General features: G+C 41.0%; 1 protein-coding gene across 3 annotated transcripts in view; it reads right to left on the reverse strand.

Moving 5' to 3' along the window:
- Positions 1–27,141, reverse strand: part of CSMD1 (CUB and Sushi multiple domains 1) — a 2,014,336-nt gene that overhangs the window by 183,724 nt on the left and 1,803,471 nt on the right. For all 3 annotated transcript variants that reach the window (XM_047713603.1, XM_047713595.1, XM_047713613.1), the window contains 3 exons: positions 9,934–10,052; positions 6,760–6,829; positions 1,174–1,290 (listed from right to left, as the gene is read on the reverse strand). In XM_047713603.1, the coding sequence (XP_047569559.1) occupies positions 1,174–1,290; positions 6,760–6,829; positions 9,934–10,052 (306 nt within the window). The remainder of the gene's footprint in view (positions 1–1,173; positions 1,291–6,759; positions 6,830–9,933; positions 10,053–27,141) is intronic.

Consider the following 27,141-nt stretch of genomic DNA (forward strand, 5'->3'; position numbering starts at 1 on the left):
TAAAAATCCTGGAAGAAGTAGAGAGCCTCTGTAGTCCTTTTGTGGTTGCTCACCTTCCTCTCCCCACTCACTCTCTGGCTGGCCCCTTAAAGAGCTCAATGGACATGAACCTCCTATGAGGTTCCCCCCTTCCACACTGCCCCGTTTCCCTGTGTAAAACTCCGTGTCTGTCCGCAGCATGTCCATGCTTGCACACCTGATTGACATCCGCCAAACCCTCCTGCCCACAATGCCTCTTAGTTGCTCTCTGCTGAGCAAGTAGACACTCCTCCACATCTGCACTCCTGGTGCTGCTGCCATTCCTGGTACAGGTTCTTAAGTCAAAGCTTTGAAAACCTAATGAACCATGTGATCTTCTAGGGCAGGGGTTTCCACTTAGGTTTAAGTTCATTCATCATTCAACTGACATTTCACTTAGTAGATGAGTTCTCAATCACCATCTCCTAGGACACTCAGTGAGGACCTTATTTGGTACACCTACCAGTGGGGGCTTGGGAGAAATTCACAGGTGGGGAAAACCCAAATTAATGAACTCAAATATGAAGGATATATATGAATGACACAGACAAAGAAAGGCATGATGGGGAATCAAAATTTCACAGACTATGAATTTCTGGAAAAGGCCATAATGAAATTTTAGTGTTCATAATGATTTAAATTATCCATTATTTAAGGTAGAGAATCTGAAAGTTCCTAAGTAAATATTATAAAAAGCCATTTTTGTGAACCTAAATCAATGCAATATATAATTACAAATATTTATAGAACAGTCCTAAAGTGTGTCATAACTTGAAAAAGACTTCAAAATCATACCAAAGAAACAACAACCATTACTACATCCCAGAAATAGACTACAGAAGGTGGTATTATAAATAAAAAGATGGATAACTGAATTAGGGATGCTGCATTTTATACTCCATGTGCCTACTCTATCATCATCCATCTAATTTAATTTGCCCTGAAAAGAGCTGCATGGCTGAACTGATTTTTTAATAACTGTCTGTTCTTGAAGTTATTCTACCAAAGCCTTATTTAAATTTCTAAGCCACTTTCAATTGAAGACAGTTACGTCAACAGAATAAGGTGCATTTTTCATTCAGGTGAATTCTTTCCAAGACAGAAATTAAAAAGTTGAAGTTTTAGGAATTTAAAAAAAAAAATGCTTTCACTTACCATAGCCAACGGGCAGCTCGATTTTCCACGTGCAGTCCAGGTTGTTGGGGTAAGCGCCTGGAAACCCTGGGCTCAAGATCACGCCCCCCATGCTGCTCAGCGTCCCTCCGCAGGTTGCTGTGAAGGGGACAGGCATGCTTAGTGCTGAGGCCATCGCTTTCTAGCATGGGGATTTAACTCCACCTGCATCCCCAGGACTTTCAGGTGACCAGTGGCGATGTATTGAGTGGGAGTATTACCTACTATTTATTCCCTGGTAACCATGTGCTGCCTGCCAGGCTGAGTAAACACATTGCATGACTTAATTCTTATAAAACCCTAAAACAGTTGGTGTTACTATTACCCCTTTTACAGATTAGGAAACCGAACCTGAACGGATGAAGTAATTTGCCTGAACAACACAACTAGAATACGGCACCAGCTCCATCAGTTTCCAGGACCCATCTTTTTAGCAGGATGGTTACCGTTGGAGTTCTTTTAGGCATTGGAGTTTAGCCCTCTAACACCTTCTTCCCTGGAAACCTACACTCATGGCTGTGATGGGCTTGAACGAAGCCTCCACGAAGCCTGACCTGGGTTACCCATAATTTATGTCTACGGCAGCTGAGGTTTGGCTAGAAGGAAAAACCGAGTTTGTAACACACGTGTCAAATAATCTATGTGGAAGCAGAGGAAATTCTGACCCTTGACCAGTTGTGACCTATTAAATGGCCATTTCTGATATTTCAAAATAATAATGCAAGTGCTGTCACATCTTTTCAGGAAGTCGCATCAAAAGGCTTTATTGCTATTCTAACAACGTTCTTATCAGGCAAACTCTGTTTTGGAAGGAACCTCTGTTAGAGACCTCTGAATCTCCTCTCCAAGTCTACAGTGGACTCTTATTTTTTTCTTCTTTTTCTTCTTTTTAATCACCAACGTAGAAAAACTTTACCTGTCAAGGGCACATTTGATATGGGGAAAAAAATCTAACTAGTCTTAAAAAATCAAGTCTGGTGGGACGCCTGGGTGGCTCAGTTGGTTGGACGACTGCCTTTGGCTCAGGTCATGATCCCGGAGTCCCGGGATCGAGTCCCGCATCGGGCTCCCAGCTCCATGGGGAGTCTGCTTCTCCCTCTGACCTTCTCCTCCCTCATGCTCTCTCTCACTGTCTCACTCTCAAATAAATAAATAAAGTCTAAAAAAAAAAAAAATCAAGTCTGGTGAATATGGTAATGGCCCAAACTAGGGAATCCTAATCTGGGCTTGACACTGTATACGTTATTAAAGATGTAGGTTTAAAAAAAAATTAAAAAGGCACTTTTGTGGGATGAGTGAATAATTCCAGTAAAACTCTGAATGTGAATTTTGTTGTTTGTGTATGACCTCTCCGGTGTCTTCTCTGTGGGAAAACCAGGAATGTGGAAACACTGGCTCTGGGATGCGCTTCATCCGTGAGTCTGTCCGTTCCGCTGAGGGCAACTGGTGGATCGAAGTGGCATTCCTAAGAAGGGTCAGCACTGTCACCCCTCCCCGCAGGCTCTCATCCCACAGTGAGGGCAAGTCCGTCCGTCCAACCACAGGGCAGTTGGACGTGAAAACGCCAGATCAGTGACAGCAGCATGACGACAAAAATGAAGTAAAGGTGACATTTTTAAAGATGGCCTTTTGATTTTGAACACGATTTTTATGAAAAAGAGGAGGAAAAGATTGGGAATTATAAAACAGAAGCATCTATGTACTGCTTCAATCGAGGAGTGGGACCGCGTCGCATGAAGAGCTGGCCGCGTGGCTGGATCACAGAGTCCTCGTCGATAGTGACATCTCGGATCACACGGGCCAACTGTGGGCGTCTTGAAGACAGAGGAAGGGCCTCGCATGGGCTAGATCTCTTTTCACAGGGAAAGTCATAACCTAATTCCTCCAGTACCCAGTCATCACGAGTGTAATCCTATTTTAATTTACCTAAAACACAAACATCACTGGGTGGGCATACCGACAGAGCTCCCAAAGGACGGGCATCCCTCTTTTTTTCTTTTGTGATATGTAAAATCTCTACCAAAGGACTTGTCTTATTGTATATTTGTTCAATGCTACAAGCAAGTTTCAGCCTCCTTCCCAGGCCTTACCGGGCCACCACCATCTGGTAAACTGCCCTCCTGCTTCCTGCTGGACAAACTCCCTCCATCCCAGACCCTTCTTGCAATGAGGTACCCCATGCAGAGAGTTAATGAGGCATAAGTTGTCTCTGAAAGATGAGGTACTGATTACTATCAAATAGCTGGGGATCTTACATCCTACTGGACTTATTTATCTTCTTTTGTGCAGATTTCCTGGGTTTGTGTGGGGTTTTTTTGTTTGTTTGTTTGTTTTTTTTGTTTGTTTTTTTGTTTTTTTGTGACGATATGTGGAAATTTTACTCCAGGGCACAGGGCATGTCCTCTGGAGAGACCCCATGGTACAGGGAATGCCAGCTGGATGGAAGGGTCTGGCAAACAGCTTGGCTGCTCTGGGGCTCGTTGTGATGTTGAAATGGTTAATATTGGTTTAAGCTCTGAGCATGGGCTTGATATTAAAACCTGCAGAGGAACATTTTGATATGAATTATTTTCCTTAGGACTTGAAATTTCTAAGAGCTAATAACAAAAATATTATCTCTCTATGGATTTCTAGTCTTAAAATCCCCCAGCTCGTATTAATTTGCAGCCAACAGCTAAACAAAAAACAAACAAACAAACAAACAAAAAGCGTTTCAATCTCTCAGATCAGACTTGGAGATTTTCGTGGGTTGTTTGTGAGTTTTCCAATGAAAAACCTCTCTCTACAGCCTATAAAAGGTTAGGGGTGAGCCAGTGTTACGGAAGTTGATGTATCTTCGACATTTGCGAATATAGGAGGAGAATAAAATAAAAGATAAAAATCAATTATAACTGGCTACTATAAGTTAACTATTTGAGTAAAATATCCTCCCATAATACAGAGTGCCAGCAATGACACACCATTTGAGTGAACACCCATGGGGAGCTGATTTCATTTCAAAGTTAAAAATATCTCAATTCCCAAACTTTAGGGAAGGTTCTTCATTGAAAAAACAAACAGGAAGACGGAAGTTCTATAAGTAAAAGGCAGGGAGGGAGGAGGCAGTGCCCTGAGCTTGGCCCCCATAGCTCTGTGTCTCCCTTCCAGGTCACAGCTGGGATTTCAAATCTCTATCCTCAATGTTTTAGGGTACGGGGTAGCCTAGATACTTACTTTACCCAGAAATCACTTTCAGGAAAACAGATATTGGTCAGTAGGGACTTTCACTTGTAAGCAAATATACTATGATGAACATTACAGGGACGGCACTGTTCCTGTGTGAGACCAGCATGAAGGCGGCCACTCTGTGTTAAAGGCTCGGATCGGGTTGATCGTCCTTTGTCTCTAACTCCATCTGTTTCCCGATCAAGGTCATGAAGGTGCAGATCACTAAAAAACATCTAATACTTAGGATCTGTGGGAGGCAGGGGAAATCAGGCTTTCAGAGGAAGAGGCAGCAGCCAGTCAGTCTCTTGCTTCCCCGTGGAGGCTCGCAGGGACCCTAAGCTCTCACCCTCCTCTGCTAATGGACCCCGGCACAGTGTGCGAGTAGCTTAGAGGACACTTTTCGGGCTCTACTGTGGGCTTTAGAATCATGTGTTTTATTCTGGAAAGCTGACCGCTTTCTCCTGAAATGCCTCGTGTGACACGGAGATGCTTAAAGGTAGTGTTCTAGAGATGGGGGTTTCCGAGTGCATCCCAGGCAGTGTCCACGTGTGGGAAGCAAGAAAGAGACTGTGAACCGGGTGTCCGTGGTCCCTGCCACGATGACCCATGTTGTCATCTGCTGGGCATCCTGGAATCGCACTGAGAGCCTACCATGTGCTCAAAGCGGAGAGCTGAGTGGCCCAGGCTCTGTCTTCAAGGTTCTGGGCAGAACAGGGAGACTAACCCAAGCTCCAGGACCTCACAGCTCCATGAGAGAAAGTAGAGCCATCCGCAGGGTCGAAATGACCCTCTGTCATTGCTGTGATCCGACCTGAGGCTGGGAACCCGGTGAGGGTCAGACCAGTGAGGCACCTGCCCCAGGTGCACACTTCAGGAGGGTGCCTGGGCCCCCAAACAGCAGGTTGGTGCAAAATTTGGAAACATCCAAAGGAATGCAAGGGGGAAAGAAAAAAAAAAAAAAAAAAAAAACTGTGATGAACAAAATAGCAGCATTTCATAGCATATTTCCCATAAAGACAGATTGCTGCCTTCTCCTCCTGCCTGGGGCCCTCACTGGGGGCCAGCACAGAGCTCGCGGCAGGTGGGGCACCAGGAAGGGCTTCAGCCCCAGAGGCCAGGACTTGAGGGACGTGGCCTCGGGCACTTCAGGGAAGTGAGAGTGGGAGAGCAGGCCGTGCCAGGGCCAAGTTGCCAGCCAATGCTATTCTGAGCGGAGCGTGGGTGAGCGGGAGAACCGAGGGCCAGGAGCAGCCACACACGCTCCCTCCCCTGATACAGTAGGAGGATCCCCGAAACTGGGGACTGGAGGTTAGGATCCTGACGGCGGTCAGTTAGGAGGGATCCGTCGGGAGCTAGAAGGCTGTGAGAACCTACGGTCGAGGACTTAACAGGCGACCATCGCAACTAGGGACCATTCGGGTGGGAGGCCAGCAGGGGGAGGAGCTCTGTCTGCACTCGGTCGATGATATGGAAGCTGAGACAACATCCGGATGATGGGGTCACCCAGGAAGGGGGTTCAGGAGGTGGGGCAGGGCTTGAGGAACGCAGGAAGTGTGCAGTGAAGGCTGACTGAGTTGTACAGGTCGAGGAGCCCCTGACGACGTTGTGGTCACCTGAGCTGTAAGTGAGGGTTTCCAGTCAGACGGACGGGCTGATGGCTGGTGGCGAAGCTTGAGGCCTGGGTGACCTGGGAGACCGGCCAAGGTTACAGGGCCTTACGCTTCAAGGTCTTCCCATAATGGAGGTAAACTAAAACCTCCTGCTCTGCCCGGGGACTCACTCTGACTACGTCCTCGAGGCAAAACGTCAAATGGACCTCAGGGCATGAGATTTTCTTCCTGCTGTGCTGTGTTTGGAAGGTTTTTCCCTAAAGAGGTGGGCTGGATCCCCATCCTAACGAACATATCTCCCTGTTTCTCCTAAAAAAATACGCTCCCTCCAACTTCAGATCACTTATGTTTATTTCTGAATTTCGTTTCTGGAAACTTGATTTTCCTAAGGCCTAAAGTCCTACACAGACTTTCAGACCTGCTGTGTCCCTTCCTTCTCCTAATTAATCCACTGGCCCTCTGATAGGAAGTGATTTGAGTTTCGAGCCATGAGCCAACCTTCTTACATCTAATCCATGTAGGCTGGACCTAAGACGATGAGAAAGCCGAGCCAGTGCCCCCCATGGGACAGGACGCAAGCTCAGGTTTTGCTACACTTCCACTGCATTATGATGTGATTATGAAGTAATGACCATTTGAAGGGAAATTAGAAGTGGGTCATGTGAAGCCCGGGCCAGTAGTTGTGGGAGCCGGCAGCCCTGTGACTGCTGGAGCACGTGCAGAGAGGACGCGTTGGGGCAGGCGGCCGTACCAATGCAGAGCGGGGACGGGTAGTTCCAGCGGCGGACGGTTCCCGGCATGCAGGAAATGTGGGACCGGCCCTGTTGGAGAGAACAGGAAATAAAGCTCACATCACCAGAGACAGAGTTTTAATGACTCAGTGTGAGGCTATCTGTACTTCCTTTGGTTTCCTTTTTAAATTACACATGTAATTTAAATTTACACATGTAGTACGCTAGTGTTTGTCAATGAACCACATATTTGGAATCAAGATGGGAAAAAAAAAAATCCGTAACCACTGTATTTCTTTTCACTAACACCAAAATGTTTCAGGGTCCTTCTCAAGGGTCTGTTTGCCACATGCTCCTTCCCTGATGCTTAATGGGATGGCTTGGAAAAGACACATCTTTGTGCTTTTTTTCTTTGTTTAATCATCAGAAGTTACAGCTTTTGATCTGGGAGGCTGTGATTGATTAGAAAATGCTAGGTATCAGTTTGAAGAGCAGAAGGTCAATAATACATAATTGGCTTCTGAGAAGGCACCGTCCTGGTCACCCTGCCTGCTCAGAGTTCACACACAGCTCACACACCCCTTCTGGTCCCGCAAAGCACTGGGTCAGTTCCTCCTTCATCGGAGAACAAGGAGGCTTAACATCCGTTTTCTTACCAGACAGGCTCACAAAGTGCCAAATAATTGTGGCCACAATCAAATTAATCCTCGTCACCCACAGTCTCTTTATCCTGTAAATATATGACGTTTTCAACGTTCGACCTTCGGAAAGGTGTGTCCTATTATTTCTGTTTTAAAACCACACGGCCACAGATTAAATTCTGAATGTGTGGGGCTGCAGTCTCTCTCACACTAAGAGAAGGCGGTAAGTGGGCACCGCGGTGCAGACGGTGCTTCTTGATTTCTTTTCCTCCCTGTGACGCGGTGGTCTCATGAGCCGCGGTACTGATCTCGCGAGTTTCCATTTGCCGCCCACAGCTGGCACAGAGGCAACCCAAGACAAATCTTTAAACTCATGTTACATGATCCCAGCCACACGGGGACGTACCACCCAGGAATCTGGACTAACGCAGTTATCAACGACAAACCGATTCCCTAAACTCAGAAACGTTTCCTGCGCAATTCATCTTCCACAAAACTCGTTTTTGTGAGACACATCACACTGTCTGATGTGTCAAAAAGTCATTACACAAGAGGAGACGCTGCTTATCCTTAAAGAAGACCTTCCGTGCCTGCCGAGGTCCATGCTCTGTGGTCACTCATTTTCTGATCCATAAATTATCTTTAATAAATTTCTTCCTGAGTTATGGCAAACGTAAAGTGCAAAGGCCTTTAAAGACACGTATCGATGACTACCAATAAAACAGTCATTTATTACCAATCTGGGCCATATCCTGTTTCTGATTTTGGCACAAACATTTGATATTAGAGATTCCAGCTGAAGTGTGTATCATGGACCCAAAACAATATAGGGCTCTATGTGTTCACTAGTTAAAATTATAAGAATTTTCTGTTTTCAGTTTTTCATCCTGTAAAAGGCTGGAGAAGATGGAAATTCCAAAGTGCACAAAGGTCGGGCCTTCTGTCTGTGTGTCGTGGGGACAGCACCTCTGTGCCATGTCCAGGAGGCTCCCGTGCACATCTATGTGTGAACGCGACAAGGAATGGGGCCCTTCATAAAGGATGTGTCATAACGCATGCTGCGATTATGTTAACGTGTTAGCAAACGTGTTGTCGCTTATCAGCAACTCAAAAAAAAAAAAAAAAAAAAAAGTCAGGAAACTTTTTCACTCCTGTGAAGGACAAACACAGAAGCTTGTGAAGTCGAAGCTTGGCCCAGGCCCTAAAGAAGACCTGGTGGCTGGTCTGCATTGGAAAGCCAGAGCGAGTGAGAGGCCTGGCTGGGCTCTGCCCCTGTGTGTCCGCAGGCCTCTATGTGCCAGCAGCTCCGTAAACTAGCCAACCTCACGAAGTTCCTTCCAGAACCCTCCTTCCTGTTTCCTCCTCTGAGGGCTGCCAAGGCGTCGTGTGTAAAAGGATTCTCATAGCAGCTGCAAAACGACATCACGGAGGGGTAGGGAGAAGGTGAAGGTCCCGGAGTGCAGCAAGTAGTCACATGTGGGACACGTGCTTGGTTATAAACCAGACATAAAAGAAAAAAAAGGATATAGTAAGGGCCTCTCAGTCTATACGGGGGTGTCCCTCTCCACGGAACCCCTGGGACGTGACTTGGGGTTCTTCACACTGTTACACGGTTATGTCTTGTCTGAAAGCCTCTGCAAGCCATTTCCTGCAGCACACAGAGTGCGGCCGCTCTGCGCGGCGCGGTCCCTTCCCAGAGGCACCTTTGCATGCTTTTCTGAGGCTGCCTCAGGCTCATTTGTTTAAGTCCCTTAAAGAGTAGAACTAATACAGTTTTCCTTAAAATATGATCAGCTTCAGTGTGGTAATAAGCAGACAGCCAAAAGTACTCTATTACCCAAAGTAACCCAAGAGGAGACACATAATTAGGCTTAAGTTTTCCTACTTGACTTGGTAATAAGCATGCTTCAATTATTAATAGTCATTGTTGGCAGGGAGAATCCTGCAAGAATTATGCTAAGTGACAGAGAGAAACTATTTTGTGAGTAAGCTTATTTGTGGTTAGACCAGAAAAAATAACAGAAATAATGAATGCTGGTGCACATGAGGTTATGAAAGTGCATGAAAACTTTTATATAACATTAAAAATGATAAAGGTGCTTCAGTATTTCTTAGGAATGATCAAAAGCTATTATCTGAGCACCACAGTACCTGGCACAGAGCAGATATGGAATGATGATTTGCCCAACTGACCATGAGAACAGTGTGCAAAGGGGCTGTCAGGGTGACAGTTTGAAAGAGACTTCTGTCCCTACTTTGTCCCTTAGAATTTTATCTGCATACATACGGGGAGAACATACATTTTGAAACAAAATAATTACAAAAAACAAGATGCTCAACTTTGAAAGAGTGCATCCTCATTAGAAGCTATTTCCACATTATAATTAAGATTACCAGCATGCATGGCTTAATGTGACTACTCTCATTTACAAACGAAGTGTGAGAAACTAAATTAGCTCTCCAGGAGAGCAAATCTCAGGCACTGGCTGCTGGAGCTGGCCAGGGACTCCTAGGTTTAACCCTCTCTGCTCCCAACACTCAAAAGGAGGATACCTGCAGGGTGTAGCCCGGTTCACACTGGAAGGAGAGGACGTCGTTCACCATGTACCGGTCTCCTATTTTGATGCTGTTGCTGGGAAGGGCTGGTTCTTGGCATGCGGCGAGACCCACAGCTGTAGAAATGCAGGGACAAATGCTTAGGAAATATGTAATATAAACAACATTCTTATTTTTGGAAGAACAAAATAACTTTTTTCCCTTGTTGCTCTCCTCCTAAGGAAATGAACAAAGACATTGAGCCATTCTCTTATTACTCTACCAAGAAGACTTCGGGTAACTTTAAATCAGGTTTAGCTAATTCATCAATATATTTCATATTCAGTCTGCAGTGCATCAAGCTTTTCCTTAAATAATAAAATTTGCTACTTCCACGTTTCCTATTATACACTGCAATTCCAACACATACACATTCTAAAAGGTCCTTTAAAATTATGTTTCTTATAATATGCAAAACCCATGACAATCCTCTCTTGCTTTCTTGTTTTTCAAACATAGTTGGCCATCTTTATGAAAAAACTTAAGTGTGAATCTGGGAATTCTATCCTTCCAGACAAACATAATATGAGAACAAACATTTTGTATTGTCTCTCTCATTTAAAGACAACAACAAAACTCACAAACAATATGTTCGCAGATAAACAGGTCCACTACTTATGGGTCCCAAGACTATAATCAGGCACTTTTCTAGATGGAAATGCCTTCAGTTAGGACACTAGCAATTTTTTTAATGCATCACATAACAGTGACCTTCAGCCTAAAATATAGAAAAATTAACTCTAAGTATTTAGCGCTGAAACCTCTCTCTATGAACCCCATGGCACAGATAGACAAAATACGCAGCTCTGGTATTTTATAGAATAAAAAATAAAAATGCCTCTGAAATGGTGCTAAAGACGTGGGGATTGCAAATAATCCTTTTCATCAGTGTGGTACGTCTTCTCTCATCCCTGGTTACACAGGACCCACGGGTTTTACAGGGTAAGAGAGGGGGAAGGACATTAATTCGAGCAGCCCAGCTTAAAATTCTCCGTGTGACCTTGGGCTTCACTCCAGGTCTTGGTTACCACACTAGCAGACATGAACTCGTCAGATGAGTTAGCTGATTGGGACTGGGGACTCTGAGTGATGCGGCTGGGACGGGGAAGGTGAGTCGTCTGGTCTTTAATCAAACCTGAGGCAAAAACTGGCGGGAAACGGCTATGCAGGGGGCGGGTCCCAGTGCAGGGTGAGGACGCGCGCTGCTCCCCTGCGCACGGGGCTGCATCCACGCGTGTGGGCTCTTGGTCAGGCACCCCTTCTCTGCGCACGTGCACAGCCCCTCGGCCCGTCCGATTCCACTTAAAGAGCACAGGGTCAGTGGTAGAATTCCCGAGACTTCCAAGGTGGGCGGTAGCCCACGCAGTCCGCACCCGCAAGTAGGGCTCAGTGCAACTCCACGGGGTGCCCACGTGCCCCAGCAGCAGGTTCTGCACCCAGAGCCCAGAGCCTGGGGAACCAGACACGCTCACGACCGTATGTCATTAAACTAGACGCGTGACACTGCTCCAAGCCTCGCCACGCGCTAACAGCCACGACTGCTTAGAGCTGATACTAAAGAAAGGACGAAGTCGATCAAATGGCAGGTCGAGTTCTGCAGGTACAAGTACGCACTTAGGAAGCCCCTCTCTCAGTGCCAACAGACGAATGGTCCACCGGCCTGCCCTGACCTGCTCCCCTTCCCTGCTCTCCAAAGCCTGGCATGAGAGCCTGACAAGACACACACCTGTGGCCCTAGCTCAGAATCAGAATGATCTTGCCAACGCCCCCTAAGGATTCTTGTGCATTAAAGTTGTAGAATCACCAGTTTGACTCACTTTCCCCCCAAAGCTGAGATGAAGCAAAGAGAGAAGCATCTTCGTTTTTTCATCAACAGTGTGATTGTTCATTCGAGAGCACCATGCTACAGAATCTGCATCAGAATGGACACCCCCGGTTCCTAAGCTCACTGGATAATTTCAATCCTTGGAACACGTTGATTTTTATCTGGGATGAGCAGGTTTGAAGTGTATCATAGAGTTTTTCTATTGGGATCATTTCTTTCCTAAATGGCTATTTATTTAAAAGTATAAAACACCATATGCATGAAGTGACAATGTTCTTTTTTTTATTCCCAGCACAAAATTTCAAGATACTTGAGTCTTTATATTTATATGATAAAATTGCTAAATATGGAAAAATACAACCCTTAAGACTTTATCTTGTTTTGTAGGCATAAGTCTAATGTATCTCTTTCTTAACTCTAGAATACATATTGCATTTAAATTTTACCCTTTCTCCTATCACAGTGTAGCAAGATCACCTGCCAGCTGTCACTACATTTTTATCTGACCCTGAAAAAAATAGTTAAATTGCCTTTCCTATGAATTTAATTACAACCGGAAGTACTAACAAGCTAATTTGTGGTGATATCACATCATCATTTTGGTATACGTCAAGTGCACACAGAGACCAAAGACTATCAGTAACCCCCAAATGTTAAAAAAAAACAAAACTGATAACTATTTTGAAATTTTAAAAAATGCAACAAGTAATTCAAAACCATTCAAAACCATCCCTTTACAAATCAGATATAATAGGCTTTTACCTACTGTGTTTATTTACTACATGGTGATTGATATGTATGTATTATATGTTAATTTATTTTAATTTTCTCCTTCCTTAAATTCTGTGTGTAAATCCCATTCATCCTCTGGAAAAAATAACTTGCATTTACTTGTACCTACAGGAATTATAATACAGTTTCTAAATAAATTAAAAGCATACATAAAGTCATTTTAATCAGTGTTTGATCTGATGACTCAGGAAGCCATTATATGCAGACCCAGATACTAGTGTAGAGAGAAACATCGGCCCCTCACTCTTCAGTGTCACTAGGTATCTCGTATATGGGAGGAGCTAACAGCACAAAGATATCTGGTGTCTCTAAGGACATTTTCTAGTAATAGCATCTACATATATTACCCAGAGATAAGTAATTATGTGACTGATGTGATCATCCAGGAATATTTATTGAACTATCCTAGACCAGAGCCCAAGTATGTTCCAGACAACATGTCTCTCTCCTAACCATGCAATGCCTCCAGCAATGCTGAGTCAAGTCACCGTGAAAATAGTGGATTTAGGCCATGAGTGGAAGATTTTTATTTTTGGGTTGAGAGAACCATGACTCTAGCAGAGGGGAGAATTAAAGGTGTGGCAGGTTCAGATCCCCAAACCAGCTGGGTTTGAAGTTCTGCCCCAGACGGACGTGTGCTAGCACCGCGGAGGCTCACCATCTCCTGTGATCTACAGAATCCCGGTAGCACCCTCTAGAGAAATGGCAACCAAGTGCATTATGGACCCAACACAGGAAGACCGGGAAGGAGACAGGGCAGCCCCAGAAATGCCGGGAATGATGTAGGGTAACAAGTTCTACCTTAGAAGGTAGAACAATGAACTTTCTGACCGCCAGGGGACAGGAGGAGGTATACTGAAGAATTTTTGATACAGAGAATGGGCAGATTATTTGCATTTAATCATTATGGTAATCAAAGCATGAGATAAGGAAGATAGAAGAAAAAGGCAGGGAAGTAAACAGGAGCTGGAAGGACAGTTTAAGTCCATATGTGTGTCCATCACTTTTTAAAGCACCTAAAAAGAGAACAATTTTAGAAGAATGTTGTAGGAACAAAACTGATTTTTAATGTTAAATCATGGGTGGTCTATCACCTAAGTGACAGGTATAGTTGTAAAGCCAGTCAACTAAAAGATAGTGATTTAGACACAAAATGAGACATGTTGGAAGACATACAGAAAAAAAAAAAGAAAGAAAAAAGAAAGAAAAAGAAAGAGAGAACTTCTCTAAAATCAAGCTGTAACACAAAACCATTTGGCAGAAAAATTCAAAATTAATTTTCCAAAAGGACAGACATCTGGTAGAGTATATTGTCATATTGTAAGCAGAAGTTTTTAGAAGATTTAGAAGATTTCTAATTTTTTCAAAGTATGGCATATTTACATTCTGTACTATAGATGACAATATAGCAGATGCTATGCAGCGAGGTTTTTTTTTTCAAATTTTTAAAAAAGATTTTATTTATTTATTTGACAGAGAGAGAGATCACAAGTAGGCAGAGAGGCAGGCAGAGAGAGAGGGGGATGCAGTCTCCCTGTCGAGCAGAGAGCCTGATGCAGGGCTCGATCCCAGGACCCTGAGATCATGACCTGAGGTGAAGGCAGAGGCTTAACCCACTTAAGCCACCCAGGTGTCCCTAGCTAGGTTTCTTTAAGGTGACTCATAAGCCCCTTGATTCTGAACCATGAGGTATCCTGATTAAACATGATAATGAGAGGGTAATTGTTGAGTGTTCTGAAGATTTAGATTTATTGTTCTAAACAAGTAATGAAAGAGGGATAAATATTTTATGTAAAAATTTGGACATTTTGAAATGTATGGATTTATAAAGTTGGGATTAGATTTAGACGGTAGCTAAAAAAGTCTTTATTTCCCCACGAGTCTAGTCTGTGAAGGCAAAGAATATAAAACAAAGCCATTAAAAAGATAAGTAACCTAGTTTGACCAAATCCACAGCTTAATGGTTTTACCTGCCACTGAACGTGAAATGTGGACGTTATGAACCAGACTACGACAAACAGCCTCATCGGTTCTCCAGAAGGTATTACAGTCAGTATCCTAAGTTCATTAGGTAAAATTCAGAGATGGTTTGCTTAAATCTTGAGAAAGAAAATAATTTTGAGATCCATGATAGACATGCCATGTTGGGAGCAGAAAATGTGAGCCTGTGTAGATACCGATGAGACAACTCTGAGCGGTTTTTGTCAACTTAGCATTGTCCTTATTTTGACTAGCGTAATGTAGGCTTTTCAAAGACCACAAATTAAAAAAGAAAAAAAAAAAAAGGCATGTCATTCTAGCCGCATGGCTCAAAACAATGATCAAGATAAAAACTACAGAGAGAGGAAAGCAGAGCTGGATAGTGAGACCCCTAGAGATGGGGTAGCTCACAAGGGCACAGAGGTCAAAGAACACGTGCAGATATATAAGCTTTATTAAATACATGGGGAGGTCATCATAAGCACTATAGGGACACATAGGCTATTCCTTAATTTTGAAAAGAAAAAAGAAAGTATTGAGCTCATTATTTTGTAACTAATTAATAATAACCATCCATTCACACAAAACTAGCAGATAAAAATCTTTCTTCCTGTGCAGACAGGTTTGGATACCTTAACACAGAAGTGTTGCTGAGTCTCTAAACCCATCAATCAAAACTTGCATTAAAGGTCAGACACTGTGTTGGAAAATAGGAGAATAAAGACATCCCAATTTCACTTAGGGAAACGCCATGGGAGGTTGACAATCCATGAATGAAATGTCAGACGTCATGATCACACAGGCATAAACATAACAAGTGTCAGCCTGTAACTCAGACTTCTAGATTACATTGTTTTATGAGTCCATACATCTCCATGACAACAATGTGTATAGAGAAACCTCCATAATTAATAACACAGCATCTGAAGTAAAGAAAAGAAACCACTTTTTAAATCATTGTGTGGGGATGCCCGGGTGGCTCAGTCTGTTTAAAGTGCTTGCTTTTGGCTCAGGTCATGATTCCAGGGTCCTGGGATCGAGTCCACGGCGGGCTCCTTGCTCAGCAGGGAGCCTGCTTCTCTGTCTACCTGCTGCTCCCCCTACTTGTACTCTGTCTGACAAATAAATAAGAAAATCTTAAAAAAATAAATTAAATAAATCAGTGTCTAAGAATTCAGCATGTATGTGGAGCTAAAAATATTTTCTTTCATCTGTAAACTGTGGGCATGTTAAGTCCACATAATAAATGCTTTCTTTATTCTTCCCACTTAGTAGATCATAAGGAATCTTCAAAGCAAAAGGGATTGTGTGTCCAGTGTCAAGAGATGTCATAGCATAAATTTGGGGGAAATAGAATATTGTATCTCTCTTGGAGATTTGAAAGTATTATAGCATATGAAAGGCACAGAGAAATCCTACAGAGATGAATCTGCTTCAACTTTATTTGAAGGATTTCTGAAATGTATTACAGGACCATTTTGGTCTGCATACTACCCATGGATAACACAGGACAGGAGGGTCCTGCAGAACACTCTGAGAAACACTGATCTTGTCCAATATCCTCATTCATGGGGAGAGGGTACACAATTGCTCCAAGTTCACAAGACCAGGAAATGGCCGGGCTATACCCACTCTGCCTTCTGACTATCAGTAAATTATGTGTGCCACCACCACACAGCAGAGCTCTGTTAAAATTGTTCCTGGACCATCACATTGCTCAGTTTCCCTAATTAAACTATAGGCTCCAGGAGAACGCAAAGTGGTTCCTTCTCTTTCATCAGTACTATAGGCAGGATGCCTGTGTGTCCCTCCTTCCCCAAAAATGTGTATATTGAAGCTCTAATCCCCAAGGTGGTTTTTGGAGGTAAGGTCTTTGGGAGATCATTAGATTTACATAAATTTATGAGGGTGAGACCCTCATGATGGGATTAGTGTCCTTATGAGAAGGGAAGGAGAGATCTCTCTCTCTCCAGACACATACACCAGGAAAGGCCATGTGAGCACACACTGAGAAGGTGCTGTCTACAAGCCAGGAAGCAGACTGTCATCAGGAACCAAATACGCCAGCACCGGGATCTTGGGCCTCACGCCTTCTAGAACAGTGAGAAGCAAATGTCTGTTGCTTGAGCATCCAGAGCTAAGACAGTGTGTGCATCACACACATTTAGCACATGGCCTGGAAGAAGCATAGATACTTATGTCGAATTGATAAATGGATAAAAGGATAGTAAATTATCGCAAAATGACCACAATTAATAGCTAAAAATATTTTGGCTGCTAAATAACGTGTTCTCTTATTTCCTATTAATAAAGGACAAATGCTGTGAAACAGATTGCACTTCACCTGTCTCTCATAAATAAGAATGAACAGGTTAACTCTTCCTAGTGACATATTGCTAAACCTCCTCTCACTGGTGTAAAAAGAGAACCATTCTGTCTTATATAGGACCTCAGTAATTTGCGGACGCCTGAAATTTTATCCTTTCCTTCATGATGAGAACGATCACTGAAGCCATGACTGTATCAGGCTTCTTTGCCAGAGCGATATTTACTACAAATGAAAGAAAATTTTCCCACTTATAAATGTACCAGACACACATATACCTCAGAAAACTTAGAACATTAAATGTAGTTGAAATTTTTAAATGTCGAACCTTACACTTGAACAATTACACAAACATAATGTAATGGTATGTGCATTTGTTAGCGTTCCCAGGGTTTCTGAATAAAAGGTCAATTATGTGTTTAAAATTATAACAATGATAATTTCTTAAAGTATCCTGGATTGTTTAATTTATATATCAGATAGACTAATGGTAATACTTATCAAATAAAACAGGCATTTGTACATGTGACTATATGTATACATATGCATATGTAACACATGTATTTATGCTCATGTGTTTTTGCTTTTCATTAAAAAAAGCAAATATAAAATACTCAGATTTAATCAAAATTCTTAAGATTTAATAGGCCAAATCATCACATTAGCTGATTGAATCAAGGAAATTTACGAAAAATATATTTTTAGTAAAATATACTGATAATTTTAACATCTTTTTCTTGGTTTGATGTTTTATAACATGATTTAGCAAACAATTTCCCTTGAGCCAAACCTGGTCATGCTCATTTCTTCCTGTACTGACCGCTTTCTTTAGTCCTTAAGCTGAATATATTTTCTCTGGCCCTTCACAAAAAGATACTGCTAAACCATGTTTAATAGTATTCTATCATATCCTTAAGGTATAACACTAAACACTTTCATAAAGATATTTGATCATTGTAAACATAAATTTGTGGTATTTATTATTATAGAGACTTGAGGAAACATTAAAGACTAATATGAACATTCTTACATAATAAAATATCTGTACTGCCAGAAGTCTGCAAATAAACCATATTCATAAAATGACAAATGTAATATAATTTAATATGTTGGATTTTACTTTAGCATGGTTTCAAAAACTCAAATCTAAGTGTATCTTTGAAAACAAAACAAAACAAAAATCTACAACTGTGTACAAACATTCAGGCCAAACATACTATTTGTTAGCTGACTAAGAAATTGGTAGCACAATAATAAAGTAAAGGAACATATTTTTATTTTATTTTTTCTTTTTTTCCCCACCCCCACCCCCGCCAAACTGCGTCCCCAAAGGAACATATTTTTAAAAGTATTCTCTGCTCTTTGAATGATGAGGGTTGATTTAACTAGTCCTTGAACAGTTTAACTCTTACTAAAAAAAAAAAAAAAAATGCATCAAGTCTAGGAGTGATGTCATAAGATGGCAAAATAGGAAACCTTAGACCTTCCTTCCCTGATGGAGATACTAACTTAACAAAAATACAGACAAATTGCCCTTGGAAGAAATATAGAAACCAATTAAAAGGTTCCTGAACCCTAGGGAATCAAAAGCCAACTGCATTGAAGTTGGTTGGAAAATTCATGGCCAGAGATTCTCTCCACAACATAGTAGGCACAAATCTTGATTTCTTCCTGTGAAGGGAGAGAGAACAGTGGGATATATATCCAATGTTCTGACTTTTTAGAGAGCCGTCCAAGGAACTGGTCTCTCTCTTGCTTGAATACAAGGGCTGTTAGGAAGAGAAGCAAGGTTGGTGACTCAGAACAAAGGTAGTAAACATGGTCTGACCCATACTGGAACCTACAATCTGGTGGATAGGACCAAAAGGGGGGGCTCAATTGCAAAGAGTCCACAGCAGCAGGCAGATCTAAGGGGAAGCTCCTGATTAGCAACCGGGAAACCTCTCCTGATGCATGCACAAGCCCAGAGAGGTTTTAATCTCAGAAAAGGCTTGAGCATTCTACAGAATCTCAAGTTGGGCCAACTGGTGAAAGTCTCCCCTCTGTAAAACCAAACTGTAGAGACTGGGAGAGGCGGCTGATGCCTAAAAAGCCACTGTTGCAAAAGAAGGTAAAACAGCATACAAAGAAATAGGGAGAAATGGCCCAGTCAAAGGGTCAAATTAAATCTTTAGTAACTTACCCTAAGGAAATGGAAATATGAATTACCATAGAACTCAAAATTACTCTCATTGGACTGCTCAATGAATTATAGGAGAACAGATAAACCACTCACCTCAATCAAGAAAAAGATACATGAACAAAGTAAAAACATCAACAAAAAGACCATGAAGAAGGACCAAACAGAAATTTTAAACTAAAGAATCCAATAACTGAATTGACAAACCCATTAGAGAAGACCAACATTAGACTTAATCCAGCAGAAGAAAGAAATAGCAACCTTGAAGAAGATCAGTCATTTGAAATTATCAAGTCAGTGGAGAATAAAAGGCAAAAAAAAAAATGGATAAAGCTTAAGAGAATTGCAGAAGACCACCCAGCAGAACAATATATGCCTTATGGGTATCCCAGAGGAAGAAAAAAAGAGAAAGGAAGGCAGAGAGTCTATTTGAAGAAACAGTGGCTGAAAACTGCCCTAAACTGAGGAAAGAAATGGACATACCAATTAAAGAAGCTCAAAGAAGTCCAACCAGGATAAATCTAAAGACACCTATATTGAGGCACACCATAATCAAACCATCACAGATAAAAATGCAAAAAGAAAACATTTTTTTTTCTTGAAAATGGCAATAGAAAAAAAAAAAAAAGTAATGTTCAAGGAACCTCTTAGCAGACTACCAGTGGATTTCTCATCAGAAATCTTGTCGGTTAAATGGAATCAGATGGTATAGAAAACCATGCAAAATTTTAAAACTCTCTAATAGAAGTAAATATGTAAAAACTATAGAATCCTGGAGTATTGATATCTAGTTACATAAATTACTTTTAAATCTGCTTAAAAAATTTTAAAACAAAAACATAGAAAGTAATTTTAAATTTATGTTAATGGATATGAAATATAAAAGGGAAATTTGTGTCATCAATAAAGAGGGCAAGAAGAACAAACATAAAGGAATAGAATTTTTATATGTGATGGAAGTTACTATTAGTTGAAAATCATTATTTAAGAAGTTTTATGTAATTTCAATGGTATATTCAAAGAAAGTGTCTTTATAATACACACAAATTGAAATGAGAAATGATAACATATCATTACAAAAATATCAGCAAAACACAAAATTCAACAAGAAAGGAAGGGCACAAAAGCTATAAGACATTTCGAAAAGAAACGAATAAAATAGCAAAAGCAAGCTGTTCCTAATCAGTGATTACTCTAAATGTAAATGAATTAAATAAATAATTAAAAGACACAGATTGACAAAATGATAAAAAATAAACAAGCCCAGTTATATGCTGTCTACAAAACACTCACTTTAGATCTAAGAACATGCATAAGCTAAAAGTGAAAGGATGAGAAGATATCCCATAAAAATAGGAAACTAAAGAGATCAAAGTGGCCACACTTACAAGAGACAAGATAGATTTTGAGATAAAAATTGCATAAGAGACAAAGATAGGCATTATATAATGAGAAAAGGATCAATTCACCGAGAAGATGTAATAATTATTATATGATAATAATTATTGTAATATATATTATATATAATGTTATATATAACATTAGGATTCCCAAATGTTTGAAGCAAGCATTGACAGAATGGAAGGAAGAAACAGACACAGCAAAATAATACTGAAAGCTTTCAATGCCCCATTTTAACTTAGGGATAAAACCACCAGGCAGATGATCAATAAGGAAGGAGAAGACCTGAACAACACTAAAGACCAAGTAGGCCTCACAGATATTTACAGAATACTCCACCCAAAAAGTCAAAATTCAAATTCATCTCAAGTATATAAGGACCATCTTCAAAGGTAAGGCAAATGTTCTGTCACAAAATAAATCTTAACCATATTTAAAAAGACTGAAATTATACAAAGTATCTTCTCTGACCATAATTGAACGAAACTGGAAATCAATAGCAGAGGGAAAACAGAAATTTCCACAAATTTGTGAAAATTAATCAAAATCTTAAATTCAATAAGACAAAGGCCAAATAACAAGAGAATTTAAAAAATATCTGGATGCATGAAAACAAAAATGTGACAGACCAACAACTTCTGGGATGCAGTAAAAGCAGGACTAAGAGGGAAATTTATAGCAGTAAATGGTTACTTTAAAAAAGAAGGAAGATCTTGAATAAATAATCTTACTCTACACCTCAAGGAACTAGAAAAAGAGAGCAAACTGAGCTATATGGTCAAGCAACCTCACTTTCGGGTATATATCCAAAGTATTTCAAAGAAAAACTCAAAGAAATATTTGTGCACTCACTTACAGCATTATTCACAATATCCAGAAAGTGAAGACAACCAAACTGTCCACCGACAGGAGAAAGTGTAGTATATACATAAAATGAAGTATCATTTAGCCTTAACAAAAGGAAATCATGTCACAGGCTAAAATATGGATGGAACCTTGAAGACAATAAGCCAGTCACAAAACAACAAATAAGGTATGATGCCGCTATATCTAAAACAGTCAGAATCACAGAAACAGAAGATAGAAATGGGGTTGCCAAGGGCTGGAGGGAGGGGAGAAGGGGAATCAGTGTTTATGGTATAAGATCTGCTAGATGACAAAGTCCTAGAGGTCAGTTGCACAATAATGCGAATCTGTTTAACACTACAGAACCACACATTTAAAAATGGTGAAGATGGTCAGTTTTAGGGTGTGTGTTTTTTACCACAATAAAAAGTAAGCAGGGGTGGGGATAAGTATGTCAGGTCTAGACTGAGCTACACAACATGGTACGGACAACGCCCTCTAACTTGTAGCTTACGCCTCCTATAGCACCGGCTACACTGCATTTCAATACCCTTGTCTTCAACCCTCTCCTTCTTTGGGAAGACGCCTTACAGCGAGTGACCGTGTGTCTCCAAGAACCAGCAGGGCCTCACTCAATAGAATTTTTAACAAAACCATGCATCACGTGCATCTGTAGAAAACACAAAACCTTTCATAAATATGTAAAGATAAAAAAAATTGTTCACCCAGAAGAGTGAATTATATAATTTTCCATTTCAAATGGACTATCAAAAACCAGATATGGCCACCATTCTATCCCTTATGTCTTTAAGTTTTTTCTCTTCCCCTATCTGGACATTATCACCTCATAATTAAATCACGTGAAAACAAACAAGTGAGCCAACACAATTTATTAAGTTCTATACAGAGATTAAAGAAAGGAGGTGTGAAAGAAGAGTAATATTTCCTGGGATCCCAAAGAACTAACAGCCTAATTGGGTTTAAAGGCCATGAAGACCAATAATACAAAGAAAAAAGCATTGTAATTGAAGCATGTGGATAATCAATGTTGATAAAAAACAGAGGTCAGAGAGATGAACATGGATTGACACGGTGTGGGCAGCAGGCTGAGCGGCTCCTGAAGGACAGGTGGGATTCAGAAAGGCAGAGAGAAGTGGCGGGGAGGTCGTGGGGGAGGAGAAGTGGGATAACACTCCCGGGAAAATGATAATTGATACAGCGTGTTGGTTGGACTGTAGCCGGCTGAATGAAATGGCTTGAGGGACAACAGTGGATGATAAAACCAGCTGACGCATTAGCAGAGACGCCTAGATAAGGAGTGAGGAAATGTCGAGCCACTGAAGGACTTTTGGCAGGGGTGACGTTTGATCAAAGAGACATTTGGGCGTAAACCTGAGCATGATGGCACTGGGCTTGAAAGGAACAGAAACGGAAGGACCGTTGGAAAGTGACCAATGTGAAGAATGAGAGGAATGTCGAGATTGAGGGAAATGCATGTTTTTAACTGGAAAACACATCAGCGACCTGAGGAGGAAGGGCTGTAAGGGGCTTCCTTGCTGATCATGCATCTGGTATGAAGTCACGCATGACTCCATGGAGGAACTTGACGAAAGCCCGCTCGGAAAGGAAGTTGTGCTTCATTTTTATTTATTAAACAGGACATCAAGAATAGACAAATCTGGTGAACAGGTAGAGGGAATCTCATAGTTTGGGGAGTGAGAAACAGCCTCATGTCATCTCCCTTTCCAAAACTGCTTCTTTTTATGACATTCAGAACTCTTCTCACTTCAGTCACTTACATGATTGAAGTCCACTCTCCTGTGTCTAGAGCTTTGATGCAAAATGTGATAGGACGGGGCTTCTCATGAATGATTAGCCAAGGGCTGGCTAAGTCCCTGGGCCACTAGTCATTACTTATTCAAATTCCAGCATCTTTCTTCCTCAGTTACTCAACATGGAAAATTTGCAATACTGGCAATAGAACAGAGAACTCTTTTTTTTTACATCCAAGGGATGAGTTTGATAATGTAACATCCTGAGTTTTAAGCTTTGAGTAAGAAGATCCTAAAACCAAAAGAATGATTAAAAAGTAGAATACTCATAGTTTTCAAATGGCCACAAGTTTTCAACAAAGCAATGCATGTTTGTAGGTAGGACTCTATTGAAATATCTGTTCTGTAAGGACGAAAAGTCTAGATTGACCCATTATGTGGCATAATGCTAGTTTGATATCTGATAACTGCTTCCCATATAATGTTCCTAGAGTTGGACTCAGAAACCCACTGTGGCTCAACCAATTTACTTTTCCGTAGCACTCACAGACTCCCTTCAACAGGACAGGACTTGATGAAAGTGATCACACTCCAACAGACCCCGCCATGACAGGTTCCTGTAACTGCGCTGCTTCTCCTTCAGCATTCTTCTGTGGCTGACTCCTGCCCATTCTTCCATCTTTCCTTCAAGAAAGATTCTCAGTCTAGAGCAGCACTGAAGTCATCTTACACGTCAGAACTCTGTTTATTTTCCCCGAGGTGCTTAGCACAGTCTGTAACCAGCACGAACTCTGGTTTTCTGGTGCACGACGCCCACCACTAGAATTCAAATTCTACCTGAGCAGAGACCATATCTGCTCGCCTCCTCACGACCCTGTCTGCGATGCCTGGAGGACAGAGCAGAGGATCTAAGAGATGCTGGAATAATTCATGATGGATGCGGGGATGCCCACTGTCTACTTTAGGAGGAACACGATTGGGGGGGAGGGGCAATTATCCCCTAGAGATGAAATTAAGGCGAATCTGCATGTTCTGTGAAAGCCACTCCGAATGGAGAACCATCAAGCCTAAAAGTAATCTCAAATGAGTCACAGGGGCAGATGCACCAAATGACAACTGTTAGTTTGAAACCGGGTTCCTTTCTGTGTGGGCAACTGTCTTAGTCATGAGCAGCAGGAGTGGCAGCCTCGTTGACTTAGTGACTGCTGAGTCTCTCAAGCAGCCACCAGCAGGCCCGCTGACGAATGCACGTCATGCGAAGACACAGGTCTTAGAGACACATGGGAACAGCAGGCGACGCTCCCAGAAGTAACTGCAGGATAAGCCTTCTGTCCTAGCCGCCCACCCTGCCGTTTCGCAGATATCATGCCTGAGATTCCAAAGACTACAGGGAAACTTGCTTTCAATCACTTATGTGTCAACTGAAGAACCATGAGATTAAGTCATGCCTGTTGCGCCTTTCACTTAAATGCAATACTCGTAAAAATGCTCACATATCACAGGTGGGAAGAACGCATTCACTTGTCATCCATTTTGTATGTGTTACATTCAACTCCAAATAAAGCTGGAATTCTCCTGTCACCAAACCAAGTTACGGTAATGTTGCATGCCTGAAATAATCTCCTAAGAGAGATTTCAATTTTTTTTTGGGGGGGGGGTCTCTGGAATTCTGGAATTCTCTGTGATGTAAAAGCCAGGATTTATAACACAGTTGACCTTTGAACGACATGGGTTTGAACTGGGAGGGTCTACTTACATGAAGATTTATTTATCTATTTATTTATTTATTTAAGATTTTATTTATTCATTTGATAGACAGAGATCACAAGTTGGCAGAGAGGCAGGTGGGGGTGGGTGGGAAGCAGGCTCCCCCCTGAGCAGAGAGCCCGATGCAGGGCTCGATCCCAGGACCCTGAGATCATGACCTGAGCTGAAGGCAGCAGCTTTAACCCACTGAGCCACGCAGGCGCCCCATGAAGGCGCCCCATGATGATCAAAAAAAAAAAAAAAAAAAACCAAAAATACAGCACAGTACTAGAAATATATATTTGTTTCCTGGTGAGTTTTTAAATAACATCTTCTATTCTCTAGCTTACTGTGCTGTAACAATGTAGCACATGATACATATGACAGGCAAAAGATGATTTAATTGACTGCGTACGCTACTGGTAAGGTTTCTGGTCAACGGTAGGCAATTAGTTAAGTGTTGGGGGAGTTGAAGGTGACACGAAGGTTTCAACTACTCAGGGGTTGGCACCCCCCCACATTGCTCAAGGGCAAACTGTACTTTGAATACTTCTGTGCTCCTTGGTCCAGTTAGAACTTAACAGAAAACAAGGAAGACAGGAATAATTATCAATTGCTGTGACTGAAAGCAGTTTTTATAGGATTCAGGGAGGCATTCTTTGTTTGCCAAACTAAAAATTAGCTGAGGGTCTCAGGAGATTCTATGGAGTAAGAACATTTAGAAAAAAAAATTATGGATCAACAAGTGATCAATATAGAAATAAACACAAAAGGGGGCTTAACATGAAGTAATTAAGAGGACAACTTCATTATACATTGAATGAGTACTGGTTTACACAATGTTCACTTGGTGGGAAGCAGTGAGCTCTAATCTCTGGGTATGCAGAAAGAAATCTCTGTAAACACACCCAGGGTAAAACTGACGCTCTGTCTTGTTCAATCTCTCATTTCTTGTAGTTTCACTCATGTCCATCATTCAAGTTGAGAAAATTATTAGCATTAATGTAAGATTAAAGTGACATTAAAACAGTCATCAATACTTTTCACATATTTATAAGGATCTTTGTAATCACAGAGGGCTAATCGAAGTTGTCAATATTCAATTGTAATAGTATCCAATTAAAAGCACGTAGTACTTTTGATTGCAAAAAGCTCAGTGCATTTTCCTGAATTTCAGTCTTTATTTAGATAGTTCTTTCTGAATTCCTGTTTTGAAAGGGATACAGAAAGTAGGAAAATATAGTACTTACTGAAAACAAGCATAAACATGAAGGAAATTAATGCACTTAACTATACTATGTTCTTAACATTATATCAAAAACTGCTATAGGACTGTGATATAAATATCACTTCTGCATTGTCCAGTAAACCATTTTTAAAATTTTATATTTAACTTATTTTTATTAACCTATAATGTATTATTTGTTTGGGGGTACTAGTTTTGAAGACAACTTCCCTTGCAAATTTTAAGTACCTTTTAGAATACAGAACAACGAAGGAACTTATCTTTTAATTAATTACTACATTTTCCTTTTTAAAAAGAAAATCAAGCCAATAAATTCTATTTCCTTTTTGCTTGTATTGTCACAAATTCAAAGCTACACTGAATGCTAGAATTATAGCTAGTTTACTCTAGGTGGTCAGTACATTTATAACTTCCTCCCTAGTTTGGTTGCTGTTTAAAATTTTATTTCTTTATTAATTTCCTTCTTGTATACATATTTTTAAGTTGCATCCAATATCTGAAAGGCAGATATGTCATTTAAAAAAACAGATAGTCTTATATTATTTGTCTGACTATGTATCTTTTGATGAGGTCTTATACATTTATGTATACTTTTTTCACTATACACTTAATTACCAATGATATAACACATGAGTCATCTATAATAAGTTTTGAACTTGTCGCACTTGAAATAATAATACTATATCAGAGTGCTCTAGAGAAAATACTATTTCAAAACTATTGACCTATGAATCAAATCAAGTAAACAGTAAAATATTTTACATGTATTTTATAATGGTAAATAATCATTTCAGCTGACAGTTGATACACTATATCAATTATGGTCACTTTGAATAGTGACAGCTATGGATGAGGTCCAATGTGGAAACCATTGTCCCACGTCTAGGGCTCTGGCCCACGAACTGAGAAGTCCACGATGGACCAGAGCCAGGAAAATACACACTATGACAACAACAGCCTCACATAAAACAAAAAAGTTGCAGAAACGCATTCAGAATAAATTTATTCTGACAAAGACTGGAGTTTGAACCAGTGATTTGTAATTATTATGAG

This window comes from Lutra lutra, chromosome 2 (genome assembly GCF_902655055.1).
Source record: "Lutra lutra chromosome 2, mLutLut1.2, whole genome shotgun sequence".
NCBI classification, from domain to species: domain Eukaryota; kingdom Metazoa; phylum Chordata; class Mammalia; order Carnivora; family Mustelidae; genus Lutra; species Lutra lutra.